Source organism: Mytilus edulis, chromosome 3 (genome assembly GCF_963676685.1).
Source record: "Mytilus edulis chromosome 3, xbMytEdul2.2, whole genome shotgun sequence".
NCBI lineage: Eukaryota > Metazoa > Mollusca > Bivalvia > Mytilida > Mytilidae > Mytilus > Mytilus edulis.
Window position 1 is genome coordinate 70,151,761 of NC_092346.1, and position 21,480 is coordinate 70,173,240.

The following is a 21,480-nucleotide window of genomic DNA, read 5'->3' on the forward strand; positions in this document are numbered from 1 at the left end:
ATATGCAGAAGACTTAATTGTTTTATCATGAACAGAAAATAATTTTTAGCAAAGGTCAAAATCTAGAACATCAAATTGACCTTTGACCTTGACCTTAATTTCAAGGTCATAGGTCAGGGATCTCAAATCAAAAGACCCCAGGTCAATCATTTGTATGGTTGTGGAGAAATACTAATGTCAAATACAAAAGGGGAGACAACTCCTATAAGGGTTAACCAAAACACTTCAACTGAAATAGATTGAAGTTGCACCTTTTTGTAAACAGTAATTTGGCAAACAAATCATAGCATTAACTGTAACAGTTTCTTTTGAATAACGATAACAAGCAGAATTCAAAATTTATAACATGACCTTGACCTTCGACCTTGATCTCAATTTCAAGGTCATAGGTCAGTTAACTCAAAATGAAAGACCGGAGGTCAATCACTTGTATGGTTATGGAGAAATACTGGTTTGAAATACAAAAGGGGTGAAAACTCATATAAGGGTTAACCAAAACACTTTGACTGAAATAAGTTGAAGTTGCGCCTTATTGTAAACAGTTATTTGGCAAACACATGATATCATTTAATGTCATAGTTTCTTTTGAATAACAATAACAAGCAAAAATTTAGAACATGATCTTGACCTTTGGCCTTGACCTCAATTTCCTTCAACTGAACCAAGGACTGCATATCAAAAGACTGTAGGCCTCTACGACTTATACCGTATGAGTTTATCCAACAAATGGCCTATCTTAAATTTTCAAAGGGAAATAACTCCCATAAGATGTCTTCAGATCATTCAAGTCAAAATAAAACAAATCATTCTCAAGAGTAGACAAACAATTTGGTGAAAACAGTTTGCTAAAATCTTTTACGATTTTAGGGATATAGCGATAACAAGAAAAAAGGGACGCGGGGAGATAACTCCTATAAGAATAAGTGTTTGGTTACATAGGGTGAGTTTTGAGACCCCCATTACTGTACAACATCATTGGCCAAAAAATCCATTCGATATGTTGTAAGACAAAAAAGCATCTCAGACGGCAGAAGAAGAAAAAAAAATAAATAAATAAAAAACAAAAAATAATAATCAGAAGAAAAGCAAAAGGTATTTCCACGAAAAGTGGAAAGACCTAATAATCAGAAGAAAAACAAAAGGTCTTTCCACGAAAAATGGAAAGACCCTAAAAATAATCAGAAGAAAAACAAAAGGTCTTTCCACGAAAAGTGGAAAGACCTAATAAGACGACGTCATTTACCTAACAAACATTGTTTTACTGATTAATGAGCAGCACCTGCTTGTATAAGCATAGTTCATGTGTTACCTTTACAAGGAAATGTCACGGAAAAAAAAGATGGGGATTATTTTGAAATTTTTTATAAATTTCCACACGTTCTGCTGACGTCACATGTTTTTGACCAAATAAGTCTTATAAAAATGTAAGAAATCAGAAGACTTAACCAGGATTGACACTAATAACAAGTGAGTAAAAAGTATCTCATAGTATTTATTTTTTGAAAATTGGTTTCAAAACTTTCGATAGAATGAAAACCAAACAGATTTATTTATGCGACAGTTATGCAAATATCATTATCTTCCTGAATATGCATGAAATAATTGTAATCGAATGTTAGGTCTTCACTGACAATCAATCTATTCAATGTCGTTATTTTGAAAATTATTTCATTGAATTTTGTTATAGAATTTAAATTGCTTTTTTTTTTATTTAAAAGATACAATATGTGTTTTAGAAAATTTAAAGGAACCGAAATCACGTGACCATCTCATTTTGCATAAAGTGCGGAAGCATTCAATCCTCATATTTGCAGGGTTAAATATACATTTAAATTTGAATCTAAAAGTAAAGTTTTAAAAACAAACCTTCGCTAGAAACTGTCTGGTAAGATGAAAGCAGACTGAGTATGATTCCATGTGAAATATGAAGATTAGGTCCTAACAGTAAATATCTAGTAAAATATATAAGTATGGCACTTATCAATTCATGATCATAAATATTAGTTATTGTTATACATGTTTTTATATCAATTATATCCACATACATTGTATCGTGTCAAATGATTTTGAGAATTTTAAGTATCATTGTTTGTACAAAAAAGTGTCTATTAATAATTCTGTAATATTTGGGTTGCTTTCATAAATATTCGTCTTTCAGCAAATAATAGGATCAACTTCTTTCAGCAAATAATAGGATCAACATCTAAATCAGTTGATCAGTTAATATTCTGAAAAAAGGTTATAATTATCCTTGAAAAACATAAAACAAGGTGCTGTTCGCGGGTTAATGTTTTTTCTCCATTGCAGCTAAAATGAGGCATTATCTGTGTGTTATATTGGTAATAACCTTAATGGTTGCAACCCTTATAGAACATTCTGAAGCTCACACTATTGTAAAACGAAGTGGAGGCGGAGGAGGCGGTGGCGGTGGTGGCGGAGGCGGTGGTGGAGGAGGTGGTGGTAGGGGAGGAGGCGGCGGCGGTGGAGGCGGAGGGAGAGGAGGCGGTGGCGGAGGAGGAGGAGGAGGGAAATAGATAAGTAAGTCTTTTAGAATGCAATAGGTAAAATTGAGAATGGAAATGGGGAATGTGTCAAAAAGACAACAACCCGACCATAGAACAGACAACAGGAGAAGGTCACCAATAGGTCATCAATAGGTCACCAATAAGACATTCTTGTTACTTATTTTATGGCTTTTGTGTCAAGTGGAGAATAGAACAAATATAACAAATTATATTACACGAACAAGAAAAAACAAAGCCATGGCCATTGACGCGGTATCCGACTCCTCAGAAGGGCCTTTATTTCTATAATTCTAAGCTATCCTTATGTATATTATGTTTAGTGTCGTTGTGAAGTATTAGTATGAAATGCTTGTGTGATTACTTTAATAACTATAAGATTTTCTCTTTTTCAGTACCCTCCAACGAAGCTAGGCTCCGACTGGAAAAGACGACCCATCCTCTCATATAAAAGTTATATGCTGCAGAATACCTCGACTGTTTTCACTACTTATACCTTTGTTGCATAGCTACATGTATAAAATAAATTGAAAAAAAAATCATTTCTTTTATTGCAATGTATACGGAGTCAAACAATCACATATCGCAATAATTATACTTAAATGATAAAATTTAGAATATATTGGATAAAAAGGCGGGTGAGCAAACTAACTGAATATGTTTGACAAAAAATAATGAAAAGTACACTACATCAACACAGTATAAAAATGAACATTTCAATACAAGTTGTTGTTACGTCATTCTATTGTTGTACCCGTTCTTTATTTCAGTGATTGGACTATCATTTACCTGCGAGAAACCATTATGCTACCTTTAACTGTCCAATATTTTTAAGAATAGCCCTCCTCTTTCTTAAAAATATTGGACAGCTGAAGGTGGCATATCTGATTCTTACAGGTAAATGATGGCCCAATCACTGAAAAAAAAACTATCAGCTTTGCCAACTGTTTTCATCATGTGAATAGAAATAATACAACAAAATACCAAATGACAATTACAAGAAAACGTTTTATCAAAGTCACCTTCAAATACAATAATTTTGTCACTCGTCAAAACAGTTTCTTGAAAAAAAAATCACTTTCAAATTCATTTTAACACTTCCAAAAGAGTTATGCTCGTCCGTCTTTGGTTATCAATATTGACCTCTGGCGTTGCTCTTATTGTTGCTAACATCATTTTCATCTACAATTTAAAAAAAATAATGATTCTAACGTTTGATAGATCATGCCGCAAAACATGGACCATAAACAACATAAAACTCACCCTGTGTAAAAAATGCAAATCTAGAACTTGTTTCATGAACTAGGGGTCTACAATAGTTTTTATAGTTTTCCGGTTTCGGCGTTAATTTACAAGTTGTTGTTTTTTAAGTCTGATAATTTTGCTTGAATATGAATATAATGCAACATTTCGCTAATAAACGACGATGAATATGGGAACTTAAGCAAAATAGGAGGAAAACGTTTCCGCATTTTATATGTTAAACAAATCAACCGTGTGTTCGATTCGCACTTTGTTCGTAGTAACTCAATATGGTACAACGTGAACCTGCCGTCACGTGTGCTTTTCTTTTTTCTCCCATTCACATAGAAAGAAATGGAACCCGATTAGAAAAAAGAAGCTAGTAAGAGAACACTACAATTAGAAATAAATTATTTATAAAACTTGCCATTATTAGCTGCCAAAACTATATCCTCTGTTTAATCCACGCTTAAATCGAATATATCTGAATACGCATTTGGTTTTAATCCAAAGTTTGAAACAGCCCAATCACTAAATACGACATCACTTTCAGGGCGTTTTTCAATAAAAGCGTTCCTTTCAGACCTAAAAAAAATGGAAAATCAACTAGTCTAAAATTTATTTTCAAGAGTTATTTTGAATACCTCTATTAAAGACCTGTTTGTAAACAAAAAGTGCAATCTTAAATACTCTATAAAATGATATTATTTTCATAATTTGTGTATTGTTTCGTAGGGGACTTTTTTCCCCTATGAAACTGCTTCTAAACACACATATTTTTGCAATTTTAAATGTTTCCTATAGACATTCCAGTTTGTTTACTTTATATACTAGAAAAATCTCATTTTTTTCTGAATTGGAGAACCATTTTTTATCGATAAAGATTAGACAGTACTTCACATATGAAGGTACAACTCATGTTACGTAGTGGACATTTTGATGCGTTTCGTAGTTGACAAAACCGTTTCGTAGTGGACAAAAAGTTTCGTAGTTGACATCAACCCTATTCTATGTTAATAAAAACATAATAAAAATTACATGAAACTAACCTTTGTTATTTGCTTTGCACGAATATAATTGAAAAAGAGTAAAAAAAGACTGCATGGTAGTGGTAGTGTCCACTACGAAACGTTTTTCTCCCAAACTTGTTTCGTAGGGGACCGTTTCGTAGGGGACGTATTTACATGTTTTATTTATTTCTCACAACCCCAATATTGTTATAGTAACAAGACTGACTGTATTCATAAAAGCGTTATTAAGCTGTACACTGATATTTTTTTCATAATTTTAAAACCAGTTACTGAAGGAGATTTGACCCGTTTCGTAGTGGACATTTACAAAAATACGGTATCACTCTGGTCCATTTGATGTGCTCAATTTTTCTTACCAACAGTTTAATTGCCGTGATAAAAGCATCACTTCTTTTGTAAGACCCTAATGTTTATATCTCTTGCAAACACAAAATTACATTGATTTTATAAAACTGTTTATAAGCAAGTTTTCGTTTCGTAGTGGACATTGTGTTAGGGACACACCTTCTAAAATAAAAAGTCCTATGTTAAAAGCTGTTTATTAAAATATGTTGGCTCTAAACATACTTTTGAATTATTAAAGAACTTATATTAAGTAAAATTAATATTTATTTCTACATTTTTTTACGATATTTGAGAGTATGAATGTTGAACAGGCGGTCTAGGGACATGCCATTTTGGTTGTTTTGGACCATTCAGGAATCAATATCTTATCAATCCCTCTAAAAAATAAACTGTTTCTTTGCTTAAAAATGTTATATCTAATTCAATGTACCGACTGCACAAAAAATTACTTGCAAAGATCAAACACATTTTTTTTAAAGTGGCTGGGACAAGAAAGTACGTTTTTATTGAAAAACGCCCTTATACGTTTTTTGTATTAGGAATATACTTTCCACCTGTATCCATTTTGGAACACAAAACGCATGTAAAGGTATTCACTGAACATATCATGAGTAGTCCTTTCACACTTAAAAATCATGATGCGCATACCCTGAGTCTTAATCTACATGTAGCAATACATGTTGACAATGTTTACCTTCAGCTGTACTTTCTTATTTTTCTCTTGTTTAAGTTGAGCTACTGTTTATAGGGGTCAACATGTAGGATACATTTTAATGTAAAGAAAGCTTATTCACACACAATTTTCACACTTGATAAAAATAAATCTTTTTTATTTGATTGCATTTTTTCACCTTTTTGACGTGTTAAACAATGTTTTAAGTAATATATAAGCCTCTAACAGTCCATTCAGAATGGACTGTTATCGGCTTATATCCTTTACATAATCAAGATTTATTTGACATTTTTTTGATAACATTGCAAGATGCTTAATTCAATGTAGGTCCATATAGTTGTATAGTGGTATTCGCAGATATCTAAAATGCTTACTAGTACTTTTAAAAACAGATGCGGATATACATGTTCCGGGAGAGGGTATCGGAAAGTGTGATGGGTTTCGGATGAATCCGCTAACAGATTAAAAGAAAATCTTTGGGTTAAAATTGCAAAAACACAAAGAAAAACATATTCCTTGTTTAACTAATTCAGCTATCTCACTTTCCAACTTTCATTCGGTTGCAATGACGCGTAGAAAACTTGTATTCTTTCCTTACAGTTTTCATTTTTTTTAGTTTCAAAAACAGAGTCGCTTGAATTTTGTATTAACCGAGCCGAGAGATTCGAGAGGGGATGCAACTCGAAGTATATAGGTACAGAGATAAGGTTTATATTAAAGGATATGTCGAGCTTGCATATCATTAAATATTTGTATAAGATCTGGTAAAGTTTTGACGAAGAAAAAAAAAATCTTTAAAGATACCAGACTGAGAATAGTGTAAGCTGGACTGGTGTGACGTCTACAAATTAAAGCTCATCAGCGACTATCGCATAAAAAAGTTGAAAAGCCAAATAAAGAACAATGTTGAAGAGGTTTGAAGACCAAAAAAGGGTTAATCGATTTATGACATTTGAACACGGGGAATTTAGGAATAAGATAATAGACTGGTGAGACCGGAGTTAGAATAATGTTTCAAGGCACGGTGATGATAATATCTTTCTGGCTCAGCTTAATTGAAAGAAGGTTTAATATTCATATTAGTAAATAACTTGCTATCGTCCTCAATATGCAATTCATTGTCTGCTTGACGTTAGGGACTTATCATTTCTTTATCTGGGAAAGGGGGGGGCTGGTCAAAATACAGGGGAGATCAAGTTTTTTTTCTATATGTGGAAAAGGGGGGTTCAATTTTTTTTATAAATTCAAAGTGGGGGATCAATATTTTTTACACATGGAAATAAGTTTTTCACCTACAGAGACAAAATGTCAAGAAGAACATTACAACAGTCTTATCAAAATATATTATTAACACCATTCATATACAATAGTAAGACATCACAAGACTTTGGTGATTAATTTTGAGAGAAATTAAGTATAAGTTAAAACGAAATCTACAGCGATTTGTGCAAAATTTTGTCTAAAAAAAATCATGCAGCATCAAAAAAGAATATAGTGTAGAGCAATAAATTCTCCAATAAATGATTAGATATTCATTTAATCTGCATACAAACAGTTGACTATTGATACACAAGATGGTTCTGAGATGATTAACAACACTAATGTATCGTTCTGTTTTCCTAACAAGATCCGTTTGGGTCCATTTATACCTCTAACTCCCTAAAAATTTTGAGGTTACTATCACACATTTATGAATGCAATGTAACAATAAGTAATTGAATTGTTCACACTGAAAGCATGAATTATCCTTATGAAAGTTTAGCGACTCAATTGAGGTTTCAATAAGGCCTCAAGTTTTAGCAGCGTTCAAAATAGGGACATATGATAGATTCCTCTTAGTAAATAATGTGTTGTTAATGGTTCAAAAAGTTTTTTAGAGTTACTTAGGATCAAGTTTTCCTTAGTAGCAAAATATAGCAAATTAGAAAAGAAATTAGAAAAAACTAAGTTAACAGCTTTGAAGAGGCCTCATGGAACAATTTTCCATCAAATATGTTTTTGGGCTCAATCCGCTGAGAATATTTCATTTTCAATATTTTTTTGAAATAATATGACATGATAAGTGTTTTATAAAAAAGAAGATGTCGGTTGATTGTCAATGAGACAACTCTCTAAAGAAACCAAAATGACACAGAAATTAACAACTATAGGTCACTGTACGACCTTCGACAATGAGCAAAACCCATACCGCATAATCAGTTATAAAATGCCATGAAATGATTTTTACATGTTTAAAGTACAGGGGGGGGGGGTCAAATATTTTTTAATGTTTTTACTGGGGGGATCAAATAAAAATAGTTAAATATTATGGGGGGATCAAATAAAAATAGTTAAATATTATGGGGGTATCAAGAAATTTTGTATATTTAATTTCAAAATGACCAGCCTCCCCTCCCAGGTAAAAAATGATAAGTCCCTTAAGCAGCCATTCATCATCAACACATTTAGTGTTGTCTGTATTGGCTCCAGTTTGTTTTCTTTTAATCAAGTAAGAAGTGATGTCTTAATATTCTATCCAGTTGATGGTGCTAATGGTCCTGAATCCATCGTTACTTGTATTTCTTTCAATCGCACAAGGTCATGCTTAAAAGTTTTTCTTGGCTGTTTTGTTTCTTCTAATGTTGGATCCGTCAGAGTTGTACAGTGTAATGATTGATATTTAAGTTTTGGAAAACATGTGTTACTTCTGTTATAACGAGACAGAATGGTGACTTGTAGTTGTTTGTGCTTCATTGTTCTTTTTTCTTTGTGGGGGGGGGGGGGGGGGGGTGAAAATGTAATATTATCAGAAACAGAATATTTTTTTATTTACAAAAGGATGTCTTAAAATGTAATTTACATGGAAACCGTTTGCATGAAATAAAGTTAAACAAGTTGTATCCAAATTAACATTATAAAAAGGAAACAGTCATTGTGATTTGAGTACTCAATATTAATCATAAGCGACTTCAAATATTTACTGTGCCATCATAACCTTGGAAAACTCTGAAAAAGAAGATAGCACTTTTAAAAGACAAAATCAAAACAGTTTTGCAGAACTAACATTTAATATCTGACTATGCGGTATGGGCTTTGCTCATTGTTGAAGGTCGTACGGTGACATGAAATTGTTTATTTCTGTATCATCTGGTCTCGAAAATGTCATATTTGCTTTACATTTTAAAGATATTATTTCAACATTGAAGGATCTGAAGCGTCCCATACAGTTTAGCATTACAGCATAAGGCATGCCGATGTAAATCAAGATTTGACTTGTAGAAAATCTTATAGAAATGTGTTTCAGACGTATACTGGTAGATTAAATCACGGACGGATGGACGGAAGGACGGGCGAATAGAGGACGTTGCGGTAGCGCGATTGTATCGAATACAAGAGGTTGTGGATTGGAGAACCATAGAAGTAATATATATAATACTTTCATGGGCAAACCATATAGTCTTTTGCATTGGTATTTGATGCATCTCTGACAAGCAAGTGGCATCTTGATGGAAATGTAGAGACTGCTCGCATTTGATTCAGAATAATGAGTCGAATTACGCTGGTATAACTTCTTGTTTCTCATGTGTTATCAGTTATAAACCGACTCAACGTGTGGGTCTAGTAATAAAGCATTTTTTTCCATATCTAATTAATATGTTGTCGTCCTAAATATGCATGTAATTTTCGTTTCTGTGCGTTAAGCAGCCATCAGTCGATCAAGTTATCGAGATATCATCAAAATATGTATGACCAATTTTCCGGAATTTATTTCACGTTTCCAAAAAGCCTTTAATATTTCGTTTTACTATTAAACATCTTCATGTTTACTTGTATAATATATGTAAAGCATTGTTATATGTTTCCGTCAAACAATTCAGGGGAAACTGGTCATAAATTTTTTCCATCTTACTTTTGTTATCAGTGAAAACGTACATAAACAGACACAAACAAGTTTGCATTTCATGCTGAGTTTTTTTTTCAAACTTAAATTCTTACCTTCATAATCAATAACACCATCTCCGTTATTGTCCGCCTCATGAATCATCGCAGATATTTCATCGTCTGTCATTTTTTCTCCTAGATTTGACATCACCATTCTTAATTCTCTAGCCGTTATAACACCATCTCCATTTTTATCAAAAAATTTAAAGGTCTCTCGAATAATATTGTCATTGTCAAGTTCATGAAATTTTCTCGACATCATGCATAAAAATTCTGGAAAATCTATACTTCCACTTCCTATATGTAAATAAAATAAAAAAATATTTTGAAATTTCTTCTTCTCCACAATTGGTCCGAGAACACAATTATTTCGTATAGTGCATTTCTTTTAGAACATAAATGAAAATAAAAAAAATCCCACATGCGCTTTCTCAAAGAAACTTTTACAGTGTGTTGTACTACTTTTGGGACACATTATATCAAAATTATAGAAAACTTCATCGGCTCTAACTCAAAATATGGACAATTTTATGTTTAGGGCTTCTTGAAATCTTTTGACAGCTTCCGAAGTGCTAATTTTCAACCTTTTTCAGCTGGACCAAATCACTACTTTCCTTTAAAATTCTGGACCCAAATTTTTTTACAGTGTAATTTTACCCCCTACTTGCAATTTGAGGCATTAAACATGGAGAAATAAATTTGGAAGGGGTATAAAAATTAATGGCAAATAACCCACTGTCAACACTTGGGACTATATTTGTGCACAACGAAAATCAAGGGACGACAATTGTGGTCTCGGACCTAATAGGATAGAAAGAGTTGACAAATCTTTAAAAAAACTTGGTATGACCAAAGCTTAATAAATTATAACACTGCTTACAAAGTTTCATGACAATAGGATGTATATTATAGACAATAAGTTAAGTTCTATACTCATCTTTGCGCGTAAAATTTTGACGTTAAAATTGAAAAATTTCAATTATCAACATTTGGGGCTTTAAAAATTAAAATATTGCAAAAAAAATACTTTTTAAATGCCTTAATATATAACTTATCCTGTACTAAAAGCAATAGAGTACTCATTTGATTTATCAGACTTGGCATAATTATTCAAAAGTAAAATTTATATGAGCCTGCGCCTAAAAATTGAGGTTTTTCAATGAAGGGGAGCCTTACATGAAGATGTAATATTTTCCAGCAATTTTAAATTTGTGAAGCTTTTTGGTTATAAATGATCCTTCATATGTATTGACACTAATAACATGTGAGTAAAATGTGTCTCATTGTATTTTTTTTTTTTGAAAATTGGTTTCAAAACTTTCGATAGAATGAATACCAAACAGTTAAGGCATGATTTATTCATGCGACAGTTATGCAAATATTATTATCGTCCTGAATATGCATGAAATAATTGTCATCTAAAGTTAGGTCTTCACTGACACTCTATCTAGTATTCAATATCGTTATTTTAAAGATCCTACCTTAACTTTATTAAGTTTATTTTATAATTCCATTGAATTTCGTTGTAGAATTTAAAATGCTGTTTTTTAAAAGATGTAATTATATACATGTGTTTTTGATAATGTAAAGGAAACGAAATCACGTGACCATCTCATTTTGCACGAAGCGCGAAAGCATTCAATCCTTACATTTGCATTTGTTTTTCGAAATAAAAGAAAAACATGAGAACTACATTTAAATTTGAATCTAAAAGTAAAGCTTTAAACACTAAACTGCAGCAGAAACTGTCTGGTAAGATGAAAGCTGACTGAGAATGATTCCACGTGAGCGGTGACAATCTGCTCTATCACACTCTCAGTCATGTATTATTTATATAATGTCATATAATAGTTAAAATTGGCATATGAAATATGAAGATGTCGACCTAAAATTAATATCTATTAAAATATATAATTATGGCACTTATCATGATCATAAGCATTAGTTATTGTTATACATGTTTTTTATATCAATTATCCACATCGTTTCTAGTGATTTTGAGAATTTTTAAAGCATAATTAGTTGTACAAAAAAGTGTTTATTAATAGTTCTGTAATTTTGGGCGGCTTTCATAAATATTCGTCTTTCGTCAAATAAAAGGATCAACATCTAAATCAATTGATCCCCTACTGTTAATATTCTGAAATGAAGGTTATAATAATCCTTCAAAAACATAAATTAATATGCTGTCCGTGTGTTAATGTTTTTTTTCTCCATTGCAGCTAAAATGAGGCCGTATCTGTGTGTTATACTTGTAATAACCTTAATGGTTGCAACCCTTATAGAACATTCTGAAGCTCACACTATTGTCAAACGAAGTGGAGGCGGAGGAGGTGGTGGCGGTAGTGGAGGTGGTGGTGGTGGGGGAGGTGGCGGTAGAGGAGGAGGAGGCCGTAGAGGCGGAGGAGGTGGTGGAGGCGGAGGTGGCGGGGGCGGTGGTGGAGGAGGAGGAGGGAAATAGATAAGTAAGTCTTTAAGAATGCAATAAGACATTTTTGTTTCTTTTTAAATGGCTTTTGTGCCAAGTGGACAGTAGAACAAATATAAATCAGTATATTTTAACGAACAAGAAAGGCCAAATCCATGACCATGGACGCGATACCTGACTCCTCAGAAGCGCCTTCATTTCTATAATCAAGCTATCGATGTGTATATTATGTTTAGTGTCCTTGTGTAGTATTAGTATTTTATCATACATTAAGTAGTAAATACAGTAGTTTTAAATAAAACAGACTGATGTTTAATCCATATCGCGCATTTTTGATGCGCTACCTTTATCATACCCTTTATCACAACCCTACCCTTTATCGCACCCTTTATCACACATCAACTCATTTTTTCCCATTTTTACATAAACTCCGTTTTAATTTATGCAAGCTTCTTCAGAAATGTTTTTTTTCTCAAAATGTGTCCTAAATGAATGGTCAATCGGGCGTGACTCAATTTATTTAATGACACATTATATGGCATGTGACGTCATAAACGTCGAGTTTTCATATTTTTGACAAACTTGCAGCTATAAATAAGAACGTAATGAACTTCCATACAAAACACAAAAAACACAATAAACAAAATATCTTTAAAACAACAGCACGCAAATTGTAAGGTAACCCAGGTGCTTCGGATGAGGCAGTTCTTTAAAAGCTTTTAAAACAAGACAGAAGTAGAACTGAAGGTAACCCAGGTGCGAGGGATCAGTACTCTCCTGTTGAAATATATGATAAATCGTATAAAACACTGCAAAATCCGTATCACATGTCGTATCACCTTCGACCAATATCATTCCTCGGGGCTATAGGCCCTCTGGCTGATATTGGTATCTCGGGATGATACGGCATATGATACAGATTTTGCCATGTATTATTCTCTATAAAATGCTTGTATGATTAATTTAATAACTATAACATTTTCACTTTTCCAGTACCCTCCAACACAGCTAGTCTCCGGCTGGAAAAGACGAACCATCCCCTATATAAAAGTTATATATGCTGAAGAATATTTCGACTGTTTTCACTTATTATACCTTTGTTGCATAGCCACTTATATATAATAAATTGAAAAAAAATAAATAAAAATGAATCATTTTCTTTTATTACAATTTATCATATGTTTAGTAGTAAATACAATAGTTCTGCATATTTGATAGATAGCCTGCTGTTGAATCCATATCGCGCAAATTTGATGCGCACCCTTTATCGCATACCCTTTGTCACACCCCTACTTTTGTTTTGTTGTTTTGTTGGGTTTTTTTTACATAAAGTCAGTTGTTTGGTTTTTTTTTTTTGCTTAAGACAAATTTTCCTCAAAACAATAGGTCCAATAGAACGGTCATTCGGGCGTCACCCAATTTATTGAATGACGTCATTGTTTGGTATGTGACGTCACGAACATATTTTTTGGCACACTAAATGGAACTATAAAAAATACAAAACACAAAAAAAAATACAATAATAAACAAAATATTTTTAACAGCACGCAAAATTGTAAAGTAACCCAGGTGTTTCGGATCTTTTAAGGCCTTTGAAACAAGACAAAAGAAGAACTCAAGGTAACCCAGTGCTATGGATCAGAAAACAGTTCATATAATATAATACTCTTCTGTTGAAATACATGATAAAGCGTATAAAACATGGCAAAATCCGTATCTTCAGGCCCTTGGGCTGATATTGGTGTCCCGGGATGATAAGACATATGATACGGATTTTGCCATGTATTATTCTCTATGTATACGGAGTCAAACAATCACATATCGCAATAATTATACAAAAACGGTAAAATTTAGTATATATTGGGCAAAAAGGCGGGTAAGAAAACTAACTGAATATGTTGAACAAAAAAATTAAAAGTACATTACATCATCACAGCATAAATATAAACACTTCAATACGTTTCTCGGAGTACGCAGAATGGTCAACAGTTTGGAAAGCTCCATTATGTTATAATAATCAAGATACATTTGACATTTTTTAGATAACATTGCAAGATGCTTAATTCAGTGTAGGTCTATATAATTATATAGTGGTATAGGCAGATATCTAAAATGCTTACTACTTGTAAAAACAGATGCCGATATGCATGTTCCGAGAGAGGGTATAGGAAAGTGTGATGGGTTTTGGGTGAATCCACCACGACTGTTTGACTTTCATATTCACCGAGGCGAAAGATTCGAGAGGGGATGCGACTCAAAGTAGGTATAGAGATAAGATTTATATTAAAGGATATGTCGAGCTTGTAGAACGTTTGATATTTGTATAAGTTCTGGTTAGGTTGTGTGAAAGAACAAAATCATAAAAGATACCAGACTGAGAATAGTGTAAGTCTGACTGGTATAACGTCTACAAAAGCTGATCAGCGACAATCGCATAAAAAAGTTGAAAAGCCAAATAAATGTTGAAGAGGTTTGAAGACCAAGCAAAGGTTAATCGATTTATGACTTTTGAACGTGGGGAATTTAGGAATCAGATAATAGACTGTTTAGCCCGGAGTCAGAATAATGTTTTGAGGCATGGTGATAATATATTTCTTAGGACTATGACATTGTGAACTAGTATAGTTACGCTTAAAATCTGGCTCAGCTTAGTTGAAAGAAGGTTTAATATTCATATCTAATGAATGGCTATTTTTTCTTTTGAACTTATTGAACCAAATCTGCCAAGCGGATTACGAAAATGTGAAGAGTCAAAAATTAATTTTATGGGTCAATAAATTCAAAATAAATTATTGCCATTCATTATAATTAAATTTCTATCAAAAATAAGGCTCAATGAACCTTTTATATTATTAACAATAACAAAATACACACATGTTGGCGTATGAATACACAACGTCAGAGTGGGCGTGTCGCCATTAAAATTGACAACATTGAAAATAAAACTAATATTTTTAACCAATCAGAAAACAGTAAATACACCAAATTTATTTATTATTAAACAACATGGTATCGTCCTGAATATGCCAGTAATTTTCTGCTTGACATTAAGCAGCCATTCATCATCAACCCCTTGTATATGTTGACATAATTCGCCGTTTCAGAATCTAATGCATTCTGGGTAATATATTGAAAGGTGTACACCAAAACGTTGATTGCCTTCTATGAAGCATGACCATTAAATTGCTAAATAAAAGATTTTTGTGTGGATGTTTGAATATGAGTATCAAAGTGGTGTAATGTCACACCCATTGTTTTGATGTTTGGATATGAGTATCAAAGTGGCGTTATTTCACACACATTGTTTGGATGTTTGGATAGTGGTATCAAAGTGGCGTTATGTCACACCCATTGTTTGGATATAAGTATCAAAGTGGCGTTATGTCACACCCATTGTTTGGATGCTTGGATATGAGTATCAAAGTGGCGTTATGTCACACCCATTGTTTGGATGTTTGGATATTGGTATCAAAGTGGCGTTATGTCACACTCATTGTTTGGATACTTGGATATGAGTATCAAAGTGGCGTTATGTCACACCCATTGTTTGGATGTTTGATTATGAGTATCAAAGTGGCGTTATGTCACATCCATATTTTAACTGCTATGTTGATCGTACATCTTGATCCATGTCAACGTTTTGATCTTGTAAATTAATTTATTATTGTAAGTTATCAAGCTAGCTTTGTTGGAAAATAGTATCGAATTCATAACAGTGTGGCTATGGACATTGATTGGCGCACTTTAATATCCCATTGACTAGGACAGATTAGGTGAACGTTCGTCTATAACGCCCATTGCTCACGACGTCCTTAATATAAACATTTAAACCGTGGGGTCAGCAAAGGTTCTCAACGCCTATATAAAACAATTCGAAATACTAATCAGGAATTTGTGTTTTGATTTATATTGATTAATTATTAATTAATTTTGTTATGTTTCGACAATCAATTTTCATAATAAGATATCGCAAAGCCATGTTCTTTCAGAAAAAAGAATGACTTACTGAATGCATGTATTGATTGATTATCTTTTTCGGATTTAACAATTGCGATTGTCGAGTTATGTAATCTTTTAACTTTTATCTGGTCTAATTTTATTTTAGAACGAATGCATAATCCACTTTCAAAAGTTGTGCAAATACGAAACATAAAGACAAAATATACTTCTGCCCTGTCTTTTTCGTACTTGAAAGTTATTGGATAGTAAGAAAGCTATTTGGATTAAACCTTGTGAAATTTGCATGCATTTACGTTATTGTATTGGCAAAATGTATCATTTGGTGTATATAGGAAACTTAAACCGTTCTGCTATACTGCTACTATACTTGTGAAAAACACTTGGCAACAGAAACGCATTCATCTTATCTATATAAAAAAATCGACCCAATTTACATAGAAATGGACGTCTTCGTGCATTTGTGATCGCAAATAAAATATGTTCCGGACCTTATGAGTATTTGGACCATACGTGTATGGTTGGACCATATTAGTATACCCTTATGGTCATGATATATGCGTATGGTCCAAATACTCATATGGTCCGGAACACATACATGATATTCTGTGCGTTGTCGGTCGTCTATTAATTTTTTTCTTTTGTTGATGGATTTGACGTCTTTCTGTGAGTGATTATTTGTTCATGACTTAAAACTTACTTGCAAATAATTTAAAAACAAGACTTGATTTATAAAAATGTCCAAACAAACCATGATTTTTTTTAACATACATCACATCCATTGCGAAAGGCTAAAATTCGCCAGGTCTTTAATTTCAACTAAGTGAGTTGACTAAATTAATGTTGCGGACCATTTTCCAATTTCCATGCGGTATCCCTATTTTTTTTCTCGCTCATCTTTTATGTTTGTTTTTTTCATCCCAAGACCACTTGGAGCTTTCATTCTATAAAGTGTGTATTTTGCTAATGGTCGAAGGCCATACGGGGACCTATAGCTTGATAACGCCTGTTGGTCCCTGGAAAGAATGTGTCTGATTGTCTATCACACTTCATATTCTTATTTTAACATGCAGTTATATCTATGATAAGAATCAAAATTGAATTGTCATTGAGACAAAAACCCAACCAAAGATAAAAAAAAAAAGAAAAAAAAAAAAAGCCCAAGGCAACATGTAGATCTTTCGTATCAAGGGAATTGCTATAAATATATTTATTTCAGGTAAATAGTATTAGGCCATACTCAAGTTATAAAATAGATCTTGTCGTCAACTTTTGCAACCAGCTTCTATGTTTCTATAATGCACTGTTCATCTTTTTTGGGCTTCGACTTTTCCATTGGACAGACAATTTTGTTTTCGACTGTTTTAAAAAGATGCATTATGATTTTTTTACAAAATCATACAAGTAAGGAGTCTCTGACCTTTGCTAGTGTTGTATGTTAATTAATGTTTGTTTATTTATTTGTTTAGGAAATAAGTATGACGTACATTTTCACTGAACTAGGACACTTTTTATTATAGTTTTTTGATATCGCTCGGGCAAAAAATAATCACGAATATAATGCCTACCCATGTTAAAACTACAACAAAGTATAGTTTGCATCAATTATTTCTTGAACCTACCATTTTTTTTGTCTGTGTTGGATTTGTGTGGCATTGAAAAAACGGGTATAAACTACACAGTGCAGCTTCCAACAAAAATACAAGATTTATTGATTTTCAAAATGCGACCAAAATTAAAAATTTGCTCGCAGCGGAAAAAATTCAACAGTTTGATTTTCATTGAAATAAAATAATTGTTATGATTTACACACCGTTACTTTTTCCAATATAAATATTCGAACTATTTTGTTTGTTGTTTCCTTTATAAATTTACATCATTTTTAAAAAGACCACGCGTCTTCGATATTTAGAAGACTATAAAAGCGATGTTCATTATCTTTCTTCTGCTGTAAGTTTAATGTAGTTATTTTGTGTCATAATTGCCATCTCGTATGTTTTAAATTTGAATAAAGAAGATTCAGGTTGTCTTATACGTCAATGATACACATAAAAACCGATAACAAATAAAATAAGGTGCAACATTCATTCTCCATGAAAAGAATACATCACATGGATGTAATTTTTGTAAGAAAAATACAAATTTCGTGAGAAGTTGTGTGTTGGACTTGAAGAGCCAAGGCAAACTGACAAATATCTGAATGAACGAATCGATTTATGGTATATATAAAAAAAAAACCAAAGCCCACATGGTTAGCATTGAATAAATAGAAGGCCACTCTTAAATGATCACAACGTAGAAGTTTTTGTTCTCTTAATCAATAAGATATTTTCTGAAATAACGCGGGTCCCTATTAACTTAAAAGTTTTTTTGGGTTTTTTTTACCACGAATAAACTTTTTTTTTTATTATTATTTATTGATATCAGCTCTGGACATTAATATTACTAAAAATGAAACTGTTGTAAGTGATGGCATAACAAATATTTAAAATAAATTCCTTAAATGATATGTGAAAAGAAAGTTTCATTTTATGTATCAAAATGTGTAACAAATGATTATTTAAATCCCCACTTGAAGGCCTCCCATAGACTGAGTGAGCATAAAATCATCGCCCACGACAAACAAGTTAAAGGTAAACTTTTCAGTACAATTACTAATAAATGTTTTACTGTCGACCACACTGTTATGAATTTCGTTCTAATGCTGTTTTGGTGGTGTCTGTATTGGCTCCAGTTTGTTTTCTTTTAATCGTTTAAGAAGCGATATAAAAAAGCAGATGTGGTATGATTGCGAATGAGTTCTATATGAGACCAAATTTCTGTGATGTCTTATTCTATCCAGTTGATGGTGCTAATGGTCCTGCATCCATCGTAATTTGTATATTTTCAATCGCACAAGGTCATGCTAAAAAGTTTCCTTCGCTGTTTTGTTACTGCTACATGTTGGATCTGTCAGAGTTGTACAGTATGATGATTGATATTTAAGTTTTGGAAAACATGTTTTACTTCTGTTATAACGAGGCAGAATGGTGACCTGTAGTTGTTTGTTCTTTATTGTTCGTTGCTGTTTGAGGGGGATGATAATGCATTATCAGAAACATAATATTTTTTTAATTACAAAAGGATGTCTGAAAATGTAATTTACATGGAAACCCATTGCATGATATAAAGTTAAAAAAAAAAGTTGTATCGAAGTTAACATTATAAAAAGGAAACAGTCACTGTTGTTTGAATACTCAATATAAATCATAAGCGACTTCAAATATTTACTGTGCCATCATGACCTTGGAAAACTCTGAAAAAGAAGATAACACATTAAAAAGACAAAATCAAAACAGTTTTGCAGAACTAACATTTAATATTTGACTATGTGGTATGAACTTTTCTCATTGTTGAAGCCGTACGGTGACATAAAATTGTAAATTTCTATGTCGTTTTGTCTCTTGTGAAGAGTTGTCTCATTAGCAATTATACCACATCTTCATTTGTATATGCCATATATCCAGATGAAGCTTAGTGCCACATAACAGGAAGCTTTTATATGTATTACTGAAAAAAAAATGTTCTAAAATGTCATATTTGCTTTACATTTTGACTTGATTTGACTTGTAGAAAATCCTATAGGAATGTGTGTTCAGACGTATACTAGTAGATTAAATCACGGAAAATTCGGAAGGACTGCCGAATTAAAGCCAACCAATATTTTCTTTCCTTTGGAGTGGGAATATGAGTGTTATAAAAAAATAAATAACTTATATTATTTTGATTGACGTTGCGGTAGCGCGATTGTATCGAATACAAGAGGTTGTGGATTGGATCCCCGAATGGGACACACCATAGAAGTAATATAAATAAAATACTTTCATGGTCAAACCATTATAGTATTTTGCGTTGGTATTTGATAAATCTCTGACAAGCAAGTGGCACCTTGAAGGAAATGCGTAGACTGCTCGCATTTGATTCAGAATATAATACGTCCATTATCACTGTACTATTATGCATATTTTAGGGGCCAGCTGAAGGACACCTACGGGTGCGGGAATTCTCGCTACATTGAAGACCCATTGGTTGCCTTCGGCTGTTGTTTGCTCTATGGTCGGGTGGTTGTCGCTTTGACATATTCACCATTTCCTTTCTCAATTTTAATGTCGAATTAAGCTGGTATTACTTCTTGTTTTGCGTGTGTTTTCAATATAAACCGACTAAACGTGTGGGTCTAGTAATAAAACATTTTTTTTTCATATTTAATTAACATGTTGTCTTCCTAAATAAGCATGTTATTTTCGCTTCCGTGCGTTAAGCAGCCATTGATCAGTCGATCAAATTATCGAGATAGCATCAAAATATGTATAACCAATTTTCCGGAATTTATTTCACATTTAAAAAAGCCTGTAATATTTCTTTTTTTTTTCTATTAAACATCTTCATGTTTACTTGTATAATATATGTATAGCATTGTTATATGTTTCCGTCAAACAATGCAGGGGAAACTGGTCATACCTTATATCCATTTTACTTTTTTATCAGTGAAAAGTATAAGCAGACTTAAACAAGTTTGCATTTTATACTTTTTTTTAAAACTTAAATTCTCACCTTCATAATCAATAACACCGTCTCCATTATTGTCCGCCTCATGAATCATAGCAGATATTTCATCGTCTGTCATTTTTTCTCCTAGATTTGACATCACCATTCTTTATTCTCTAGCCGTTATAACACCATCTCCATTTTTAATCAAAAAATTTAAAGGTCTCTCGAATAATATCTTCATTGTCAAGCTCATGAAATTTTCTCGACATCATGCATAAAAATTCTGGAAAATCTATGCTTCCACTTCCTTTGTAAATAAAACAAAATATTTTGAAATTTCTTCTACTCCACAATCATTTTTGATATTTGTCATACATTTGTTGGAATATTCTGGGGTTGTTCACCTTTATCCACAATTAAAGTTTCAGTTGATTTAAAATAAATGTTCTATGGAAATCTAGGAATCTCATATTTTTCAAAAAAGTAAGGAGATGTGGTGTGATTGCCGTTGAGAGAACTATCAACAAACGAACAAAAAACAAGTGCTACCGTAAGGCTTTCAACAATGAGCGAATTTTATACTGTGTAGTATGACAAAAAGGACTTTGGGATAAAATAATAATTTTTTGGAAAATTTTAAATAAAAAAAGAATGATAATACAAATGGAAAACAATAACACTGATGGCAACCAATAACAAACATTGACGCCAGGCTATGGACACACCCATACACCTGTGCTTGGTAAAACATTTGTGTTTGTTCCATCACCTTACATAATGTGCAAGCAGCACACCTTTACAACAAACAGTAGAAATCAGTTGAAAAGGGCT

The 21,480-nt window shown here is 32.6% G+C and overlaps 1 protein-coding gene and 2 long non-coding RNA genes across 3 annotated transcripts in view; 1 reads left to right on the forward strand and 2 right to left on the reverse strand.

The window, feature by feature from the left end:
• The first annotated feature begins 2,457 nt into the window (after positions 1 to 2,457).
• On the forward strand, positions 2,458 to 3,064 carry LOC139517301 (uncharacterized). The gene is made up of 2 exons (XR_011663128.1): positions 2,458 to 2,538; positions 2,918 to 3,064. It is a non-coding gene; the product is annotated as an uncharacterized lncRNA (long non-coding RNA).
• Positions 3,065 to 8,601: 5,537 nt separating this feature from the next.
• LOC139517298 (uncharacterized) overlaps positions 8,602 to 21,480 on the reverse strand; it is a 115,879-nt gene continuing 103,000 nt past the window's right edge. The window contains exons 4-5 of the mRNA XM_071308219.1: positions 9,789 to 10,031; positions 8,602 to 8,798 (exon numbers count right to left, since the gene is read on the reverse strand). Of these exons, the coding sequence (XP_071164320.1) occupies positions 8,770 to 8,798; positions 9,789 to 10,031 (272 nt within the window). The 3' untranslated portion in view covers positions 8,602 to 8,769. The remainder of the gene's footprint in view (positions 8,799 to 9,788; positions 10,032 to 21,480) is intronic.
• On the reverse strand, positions 19,216 to 20,951 carry LOC139514932 (uncharacterized). The gene is made up of 2 exons (XR_011662757.1): positions 20,713 to 20,951; positions 19,216 to 19,414 (listed from the first exon to the last, which is right to left on the reverse strand). It is a non-coding gene; the product is annotated as an uncharacterized lncRNA (long non-coding RNA).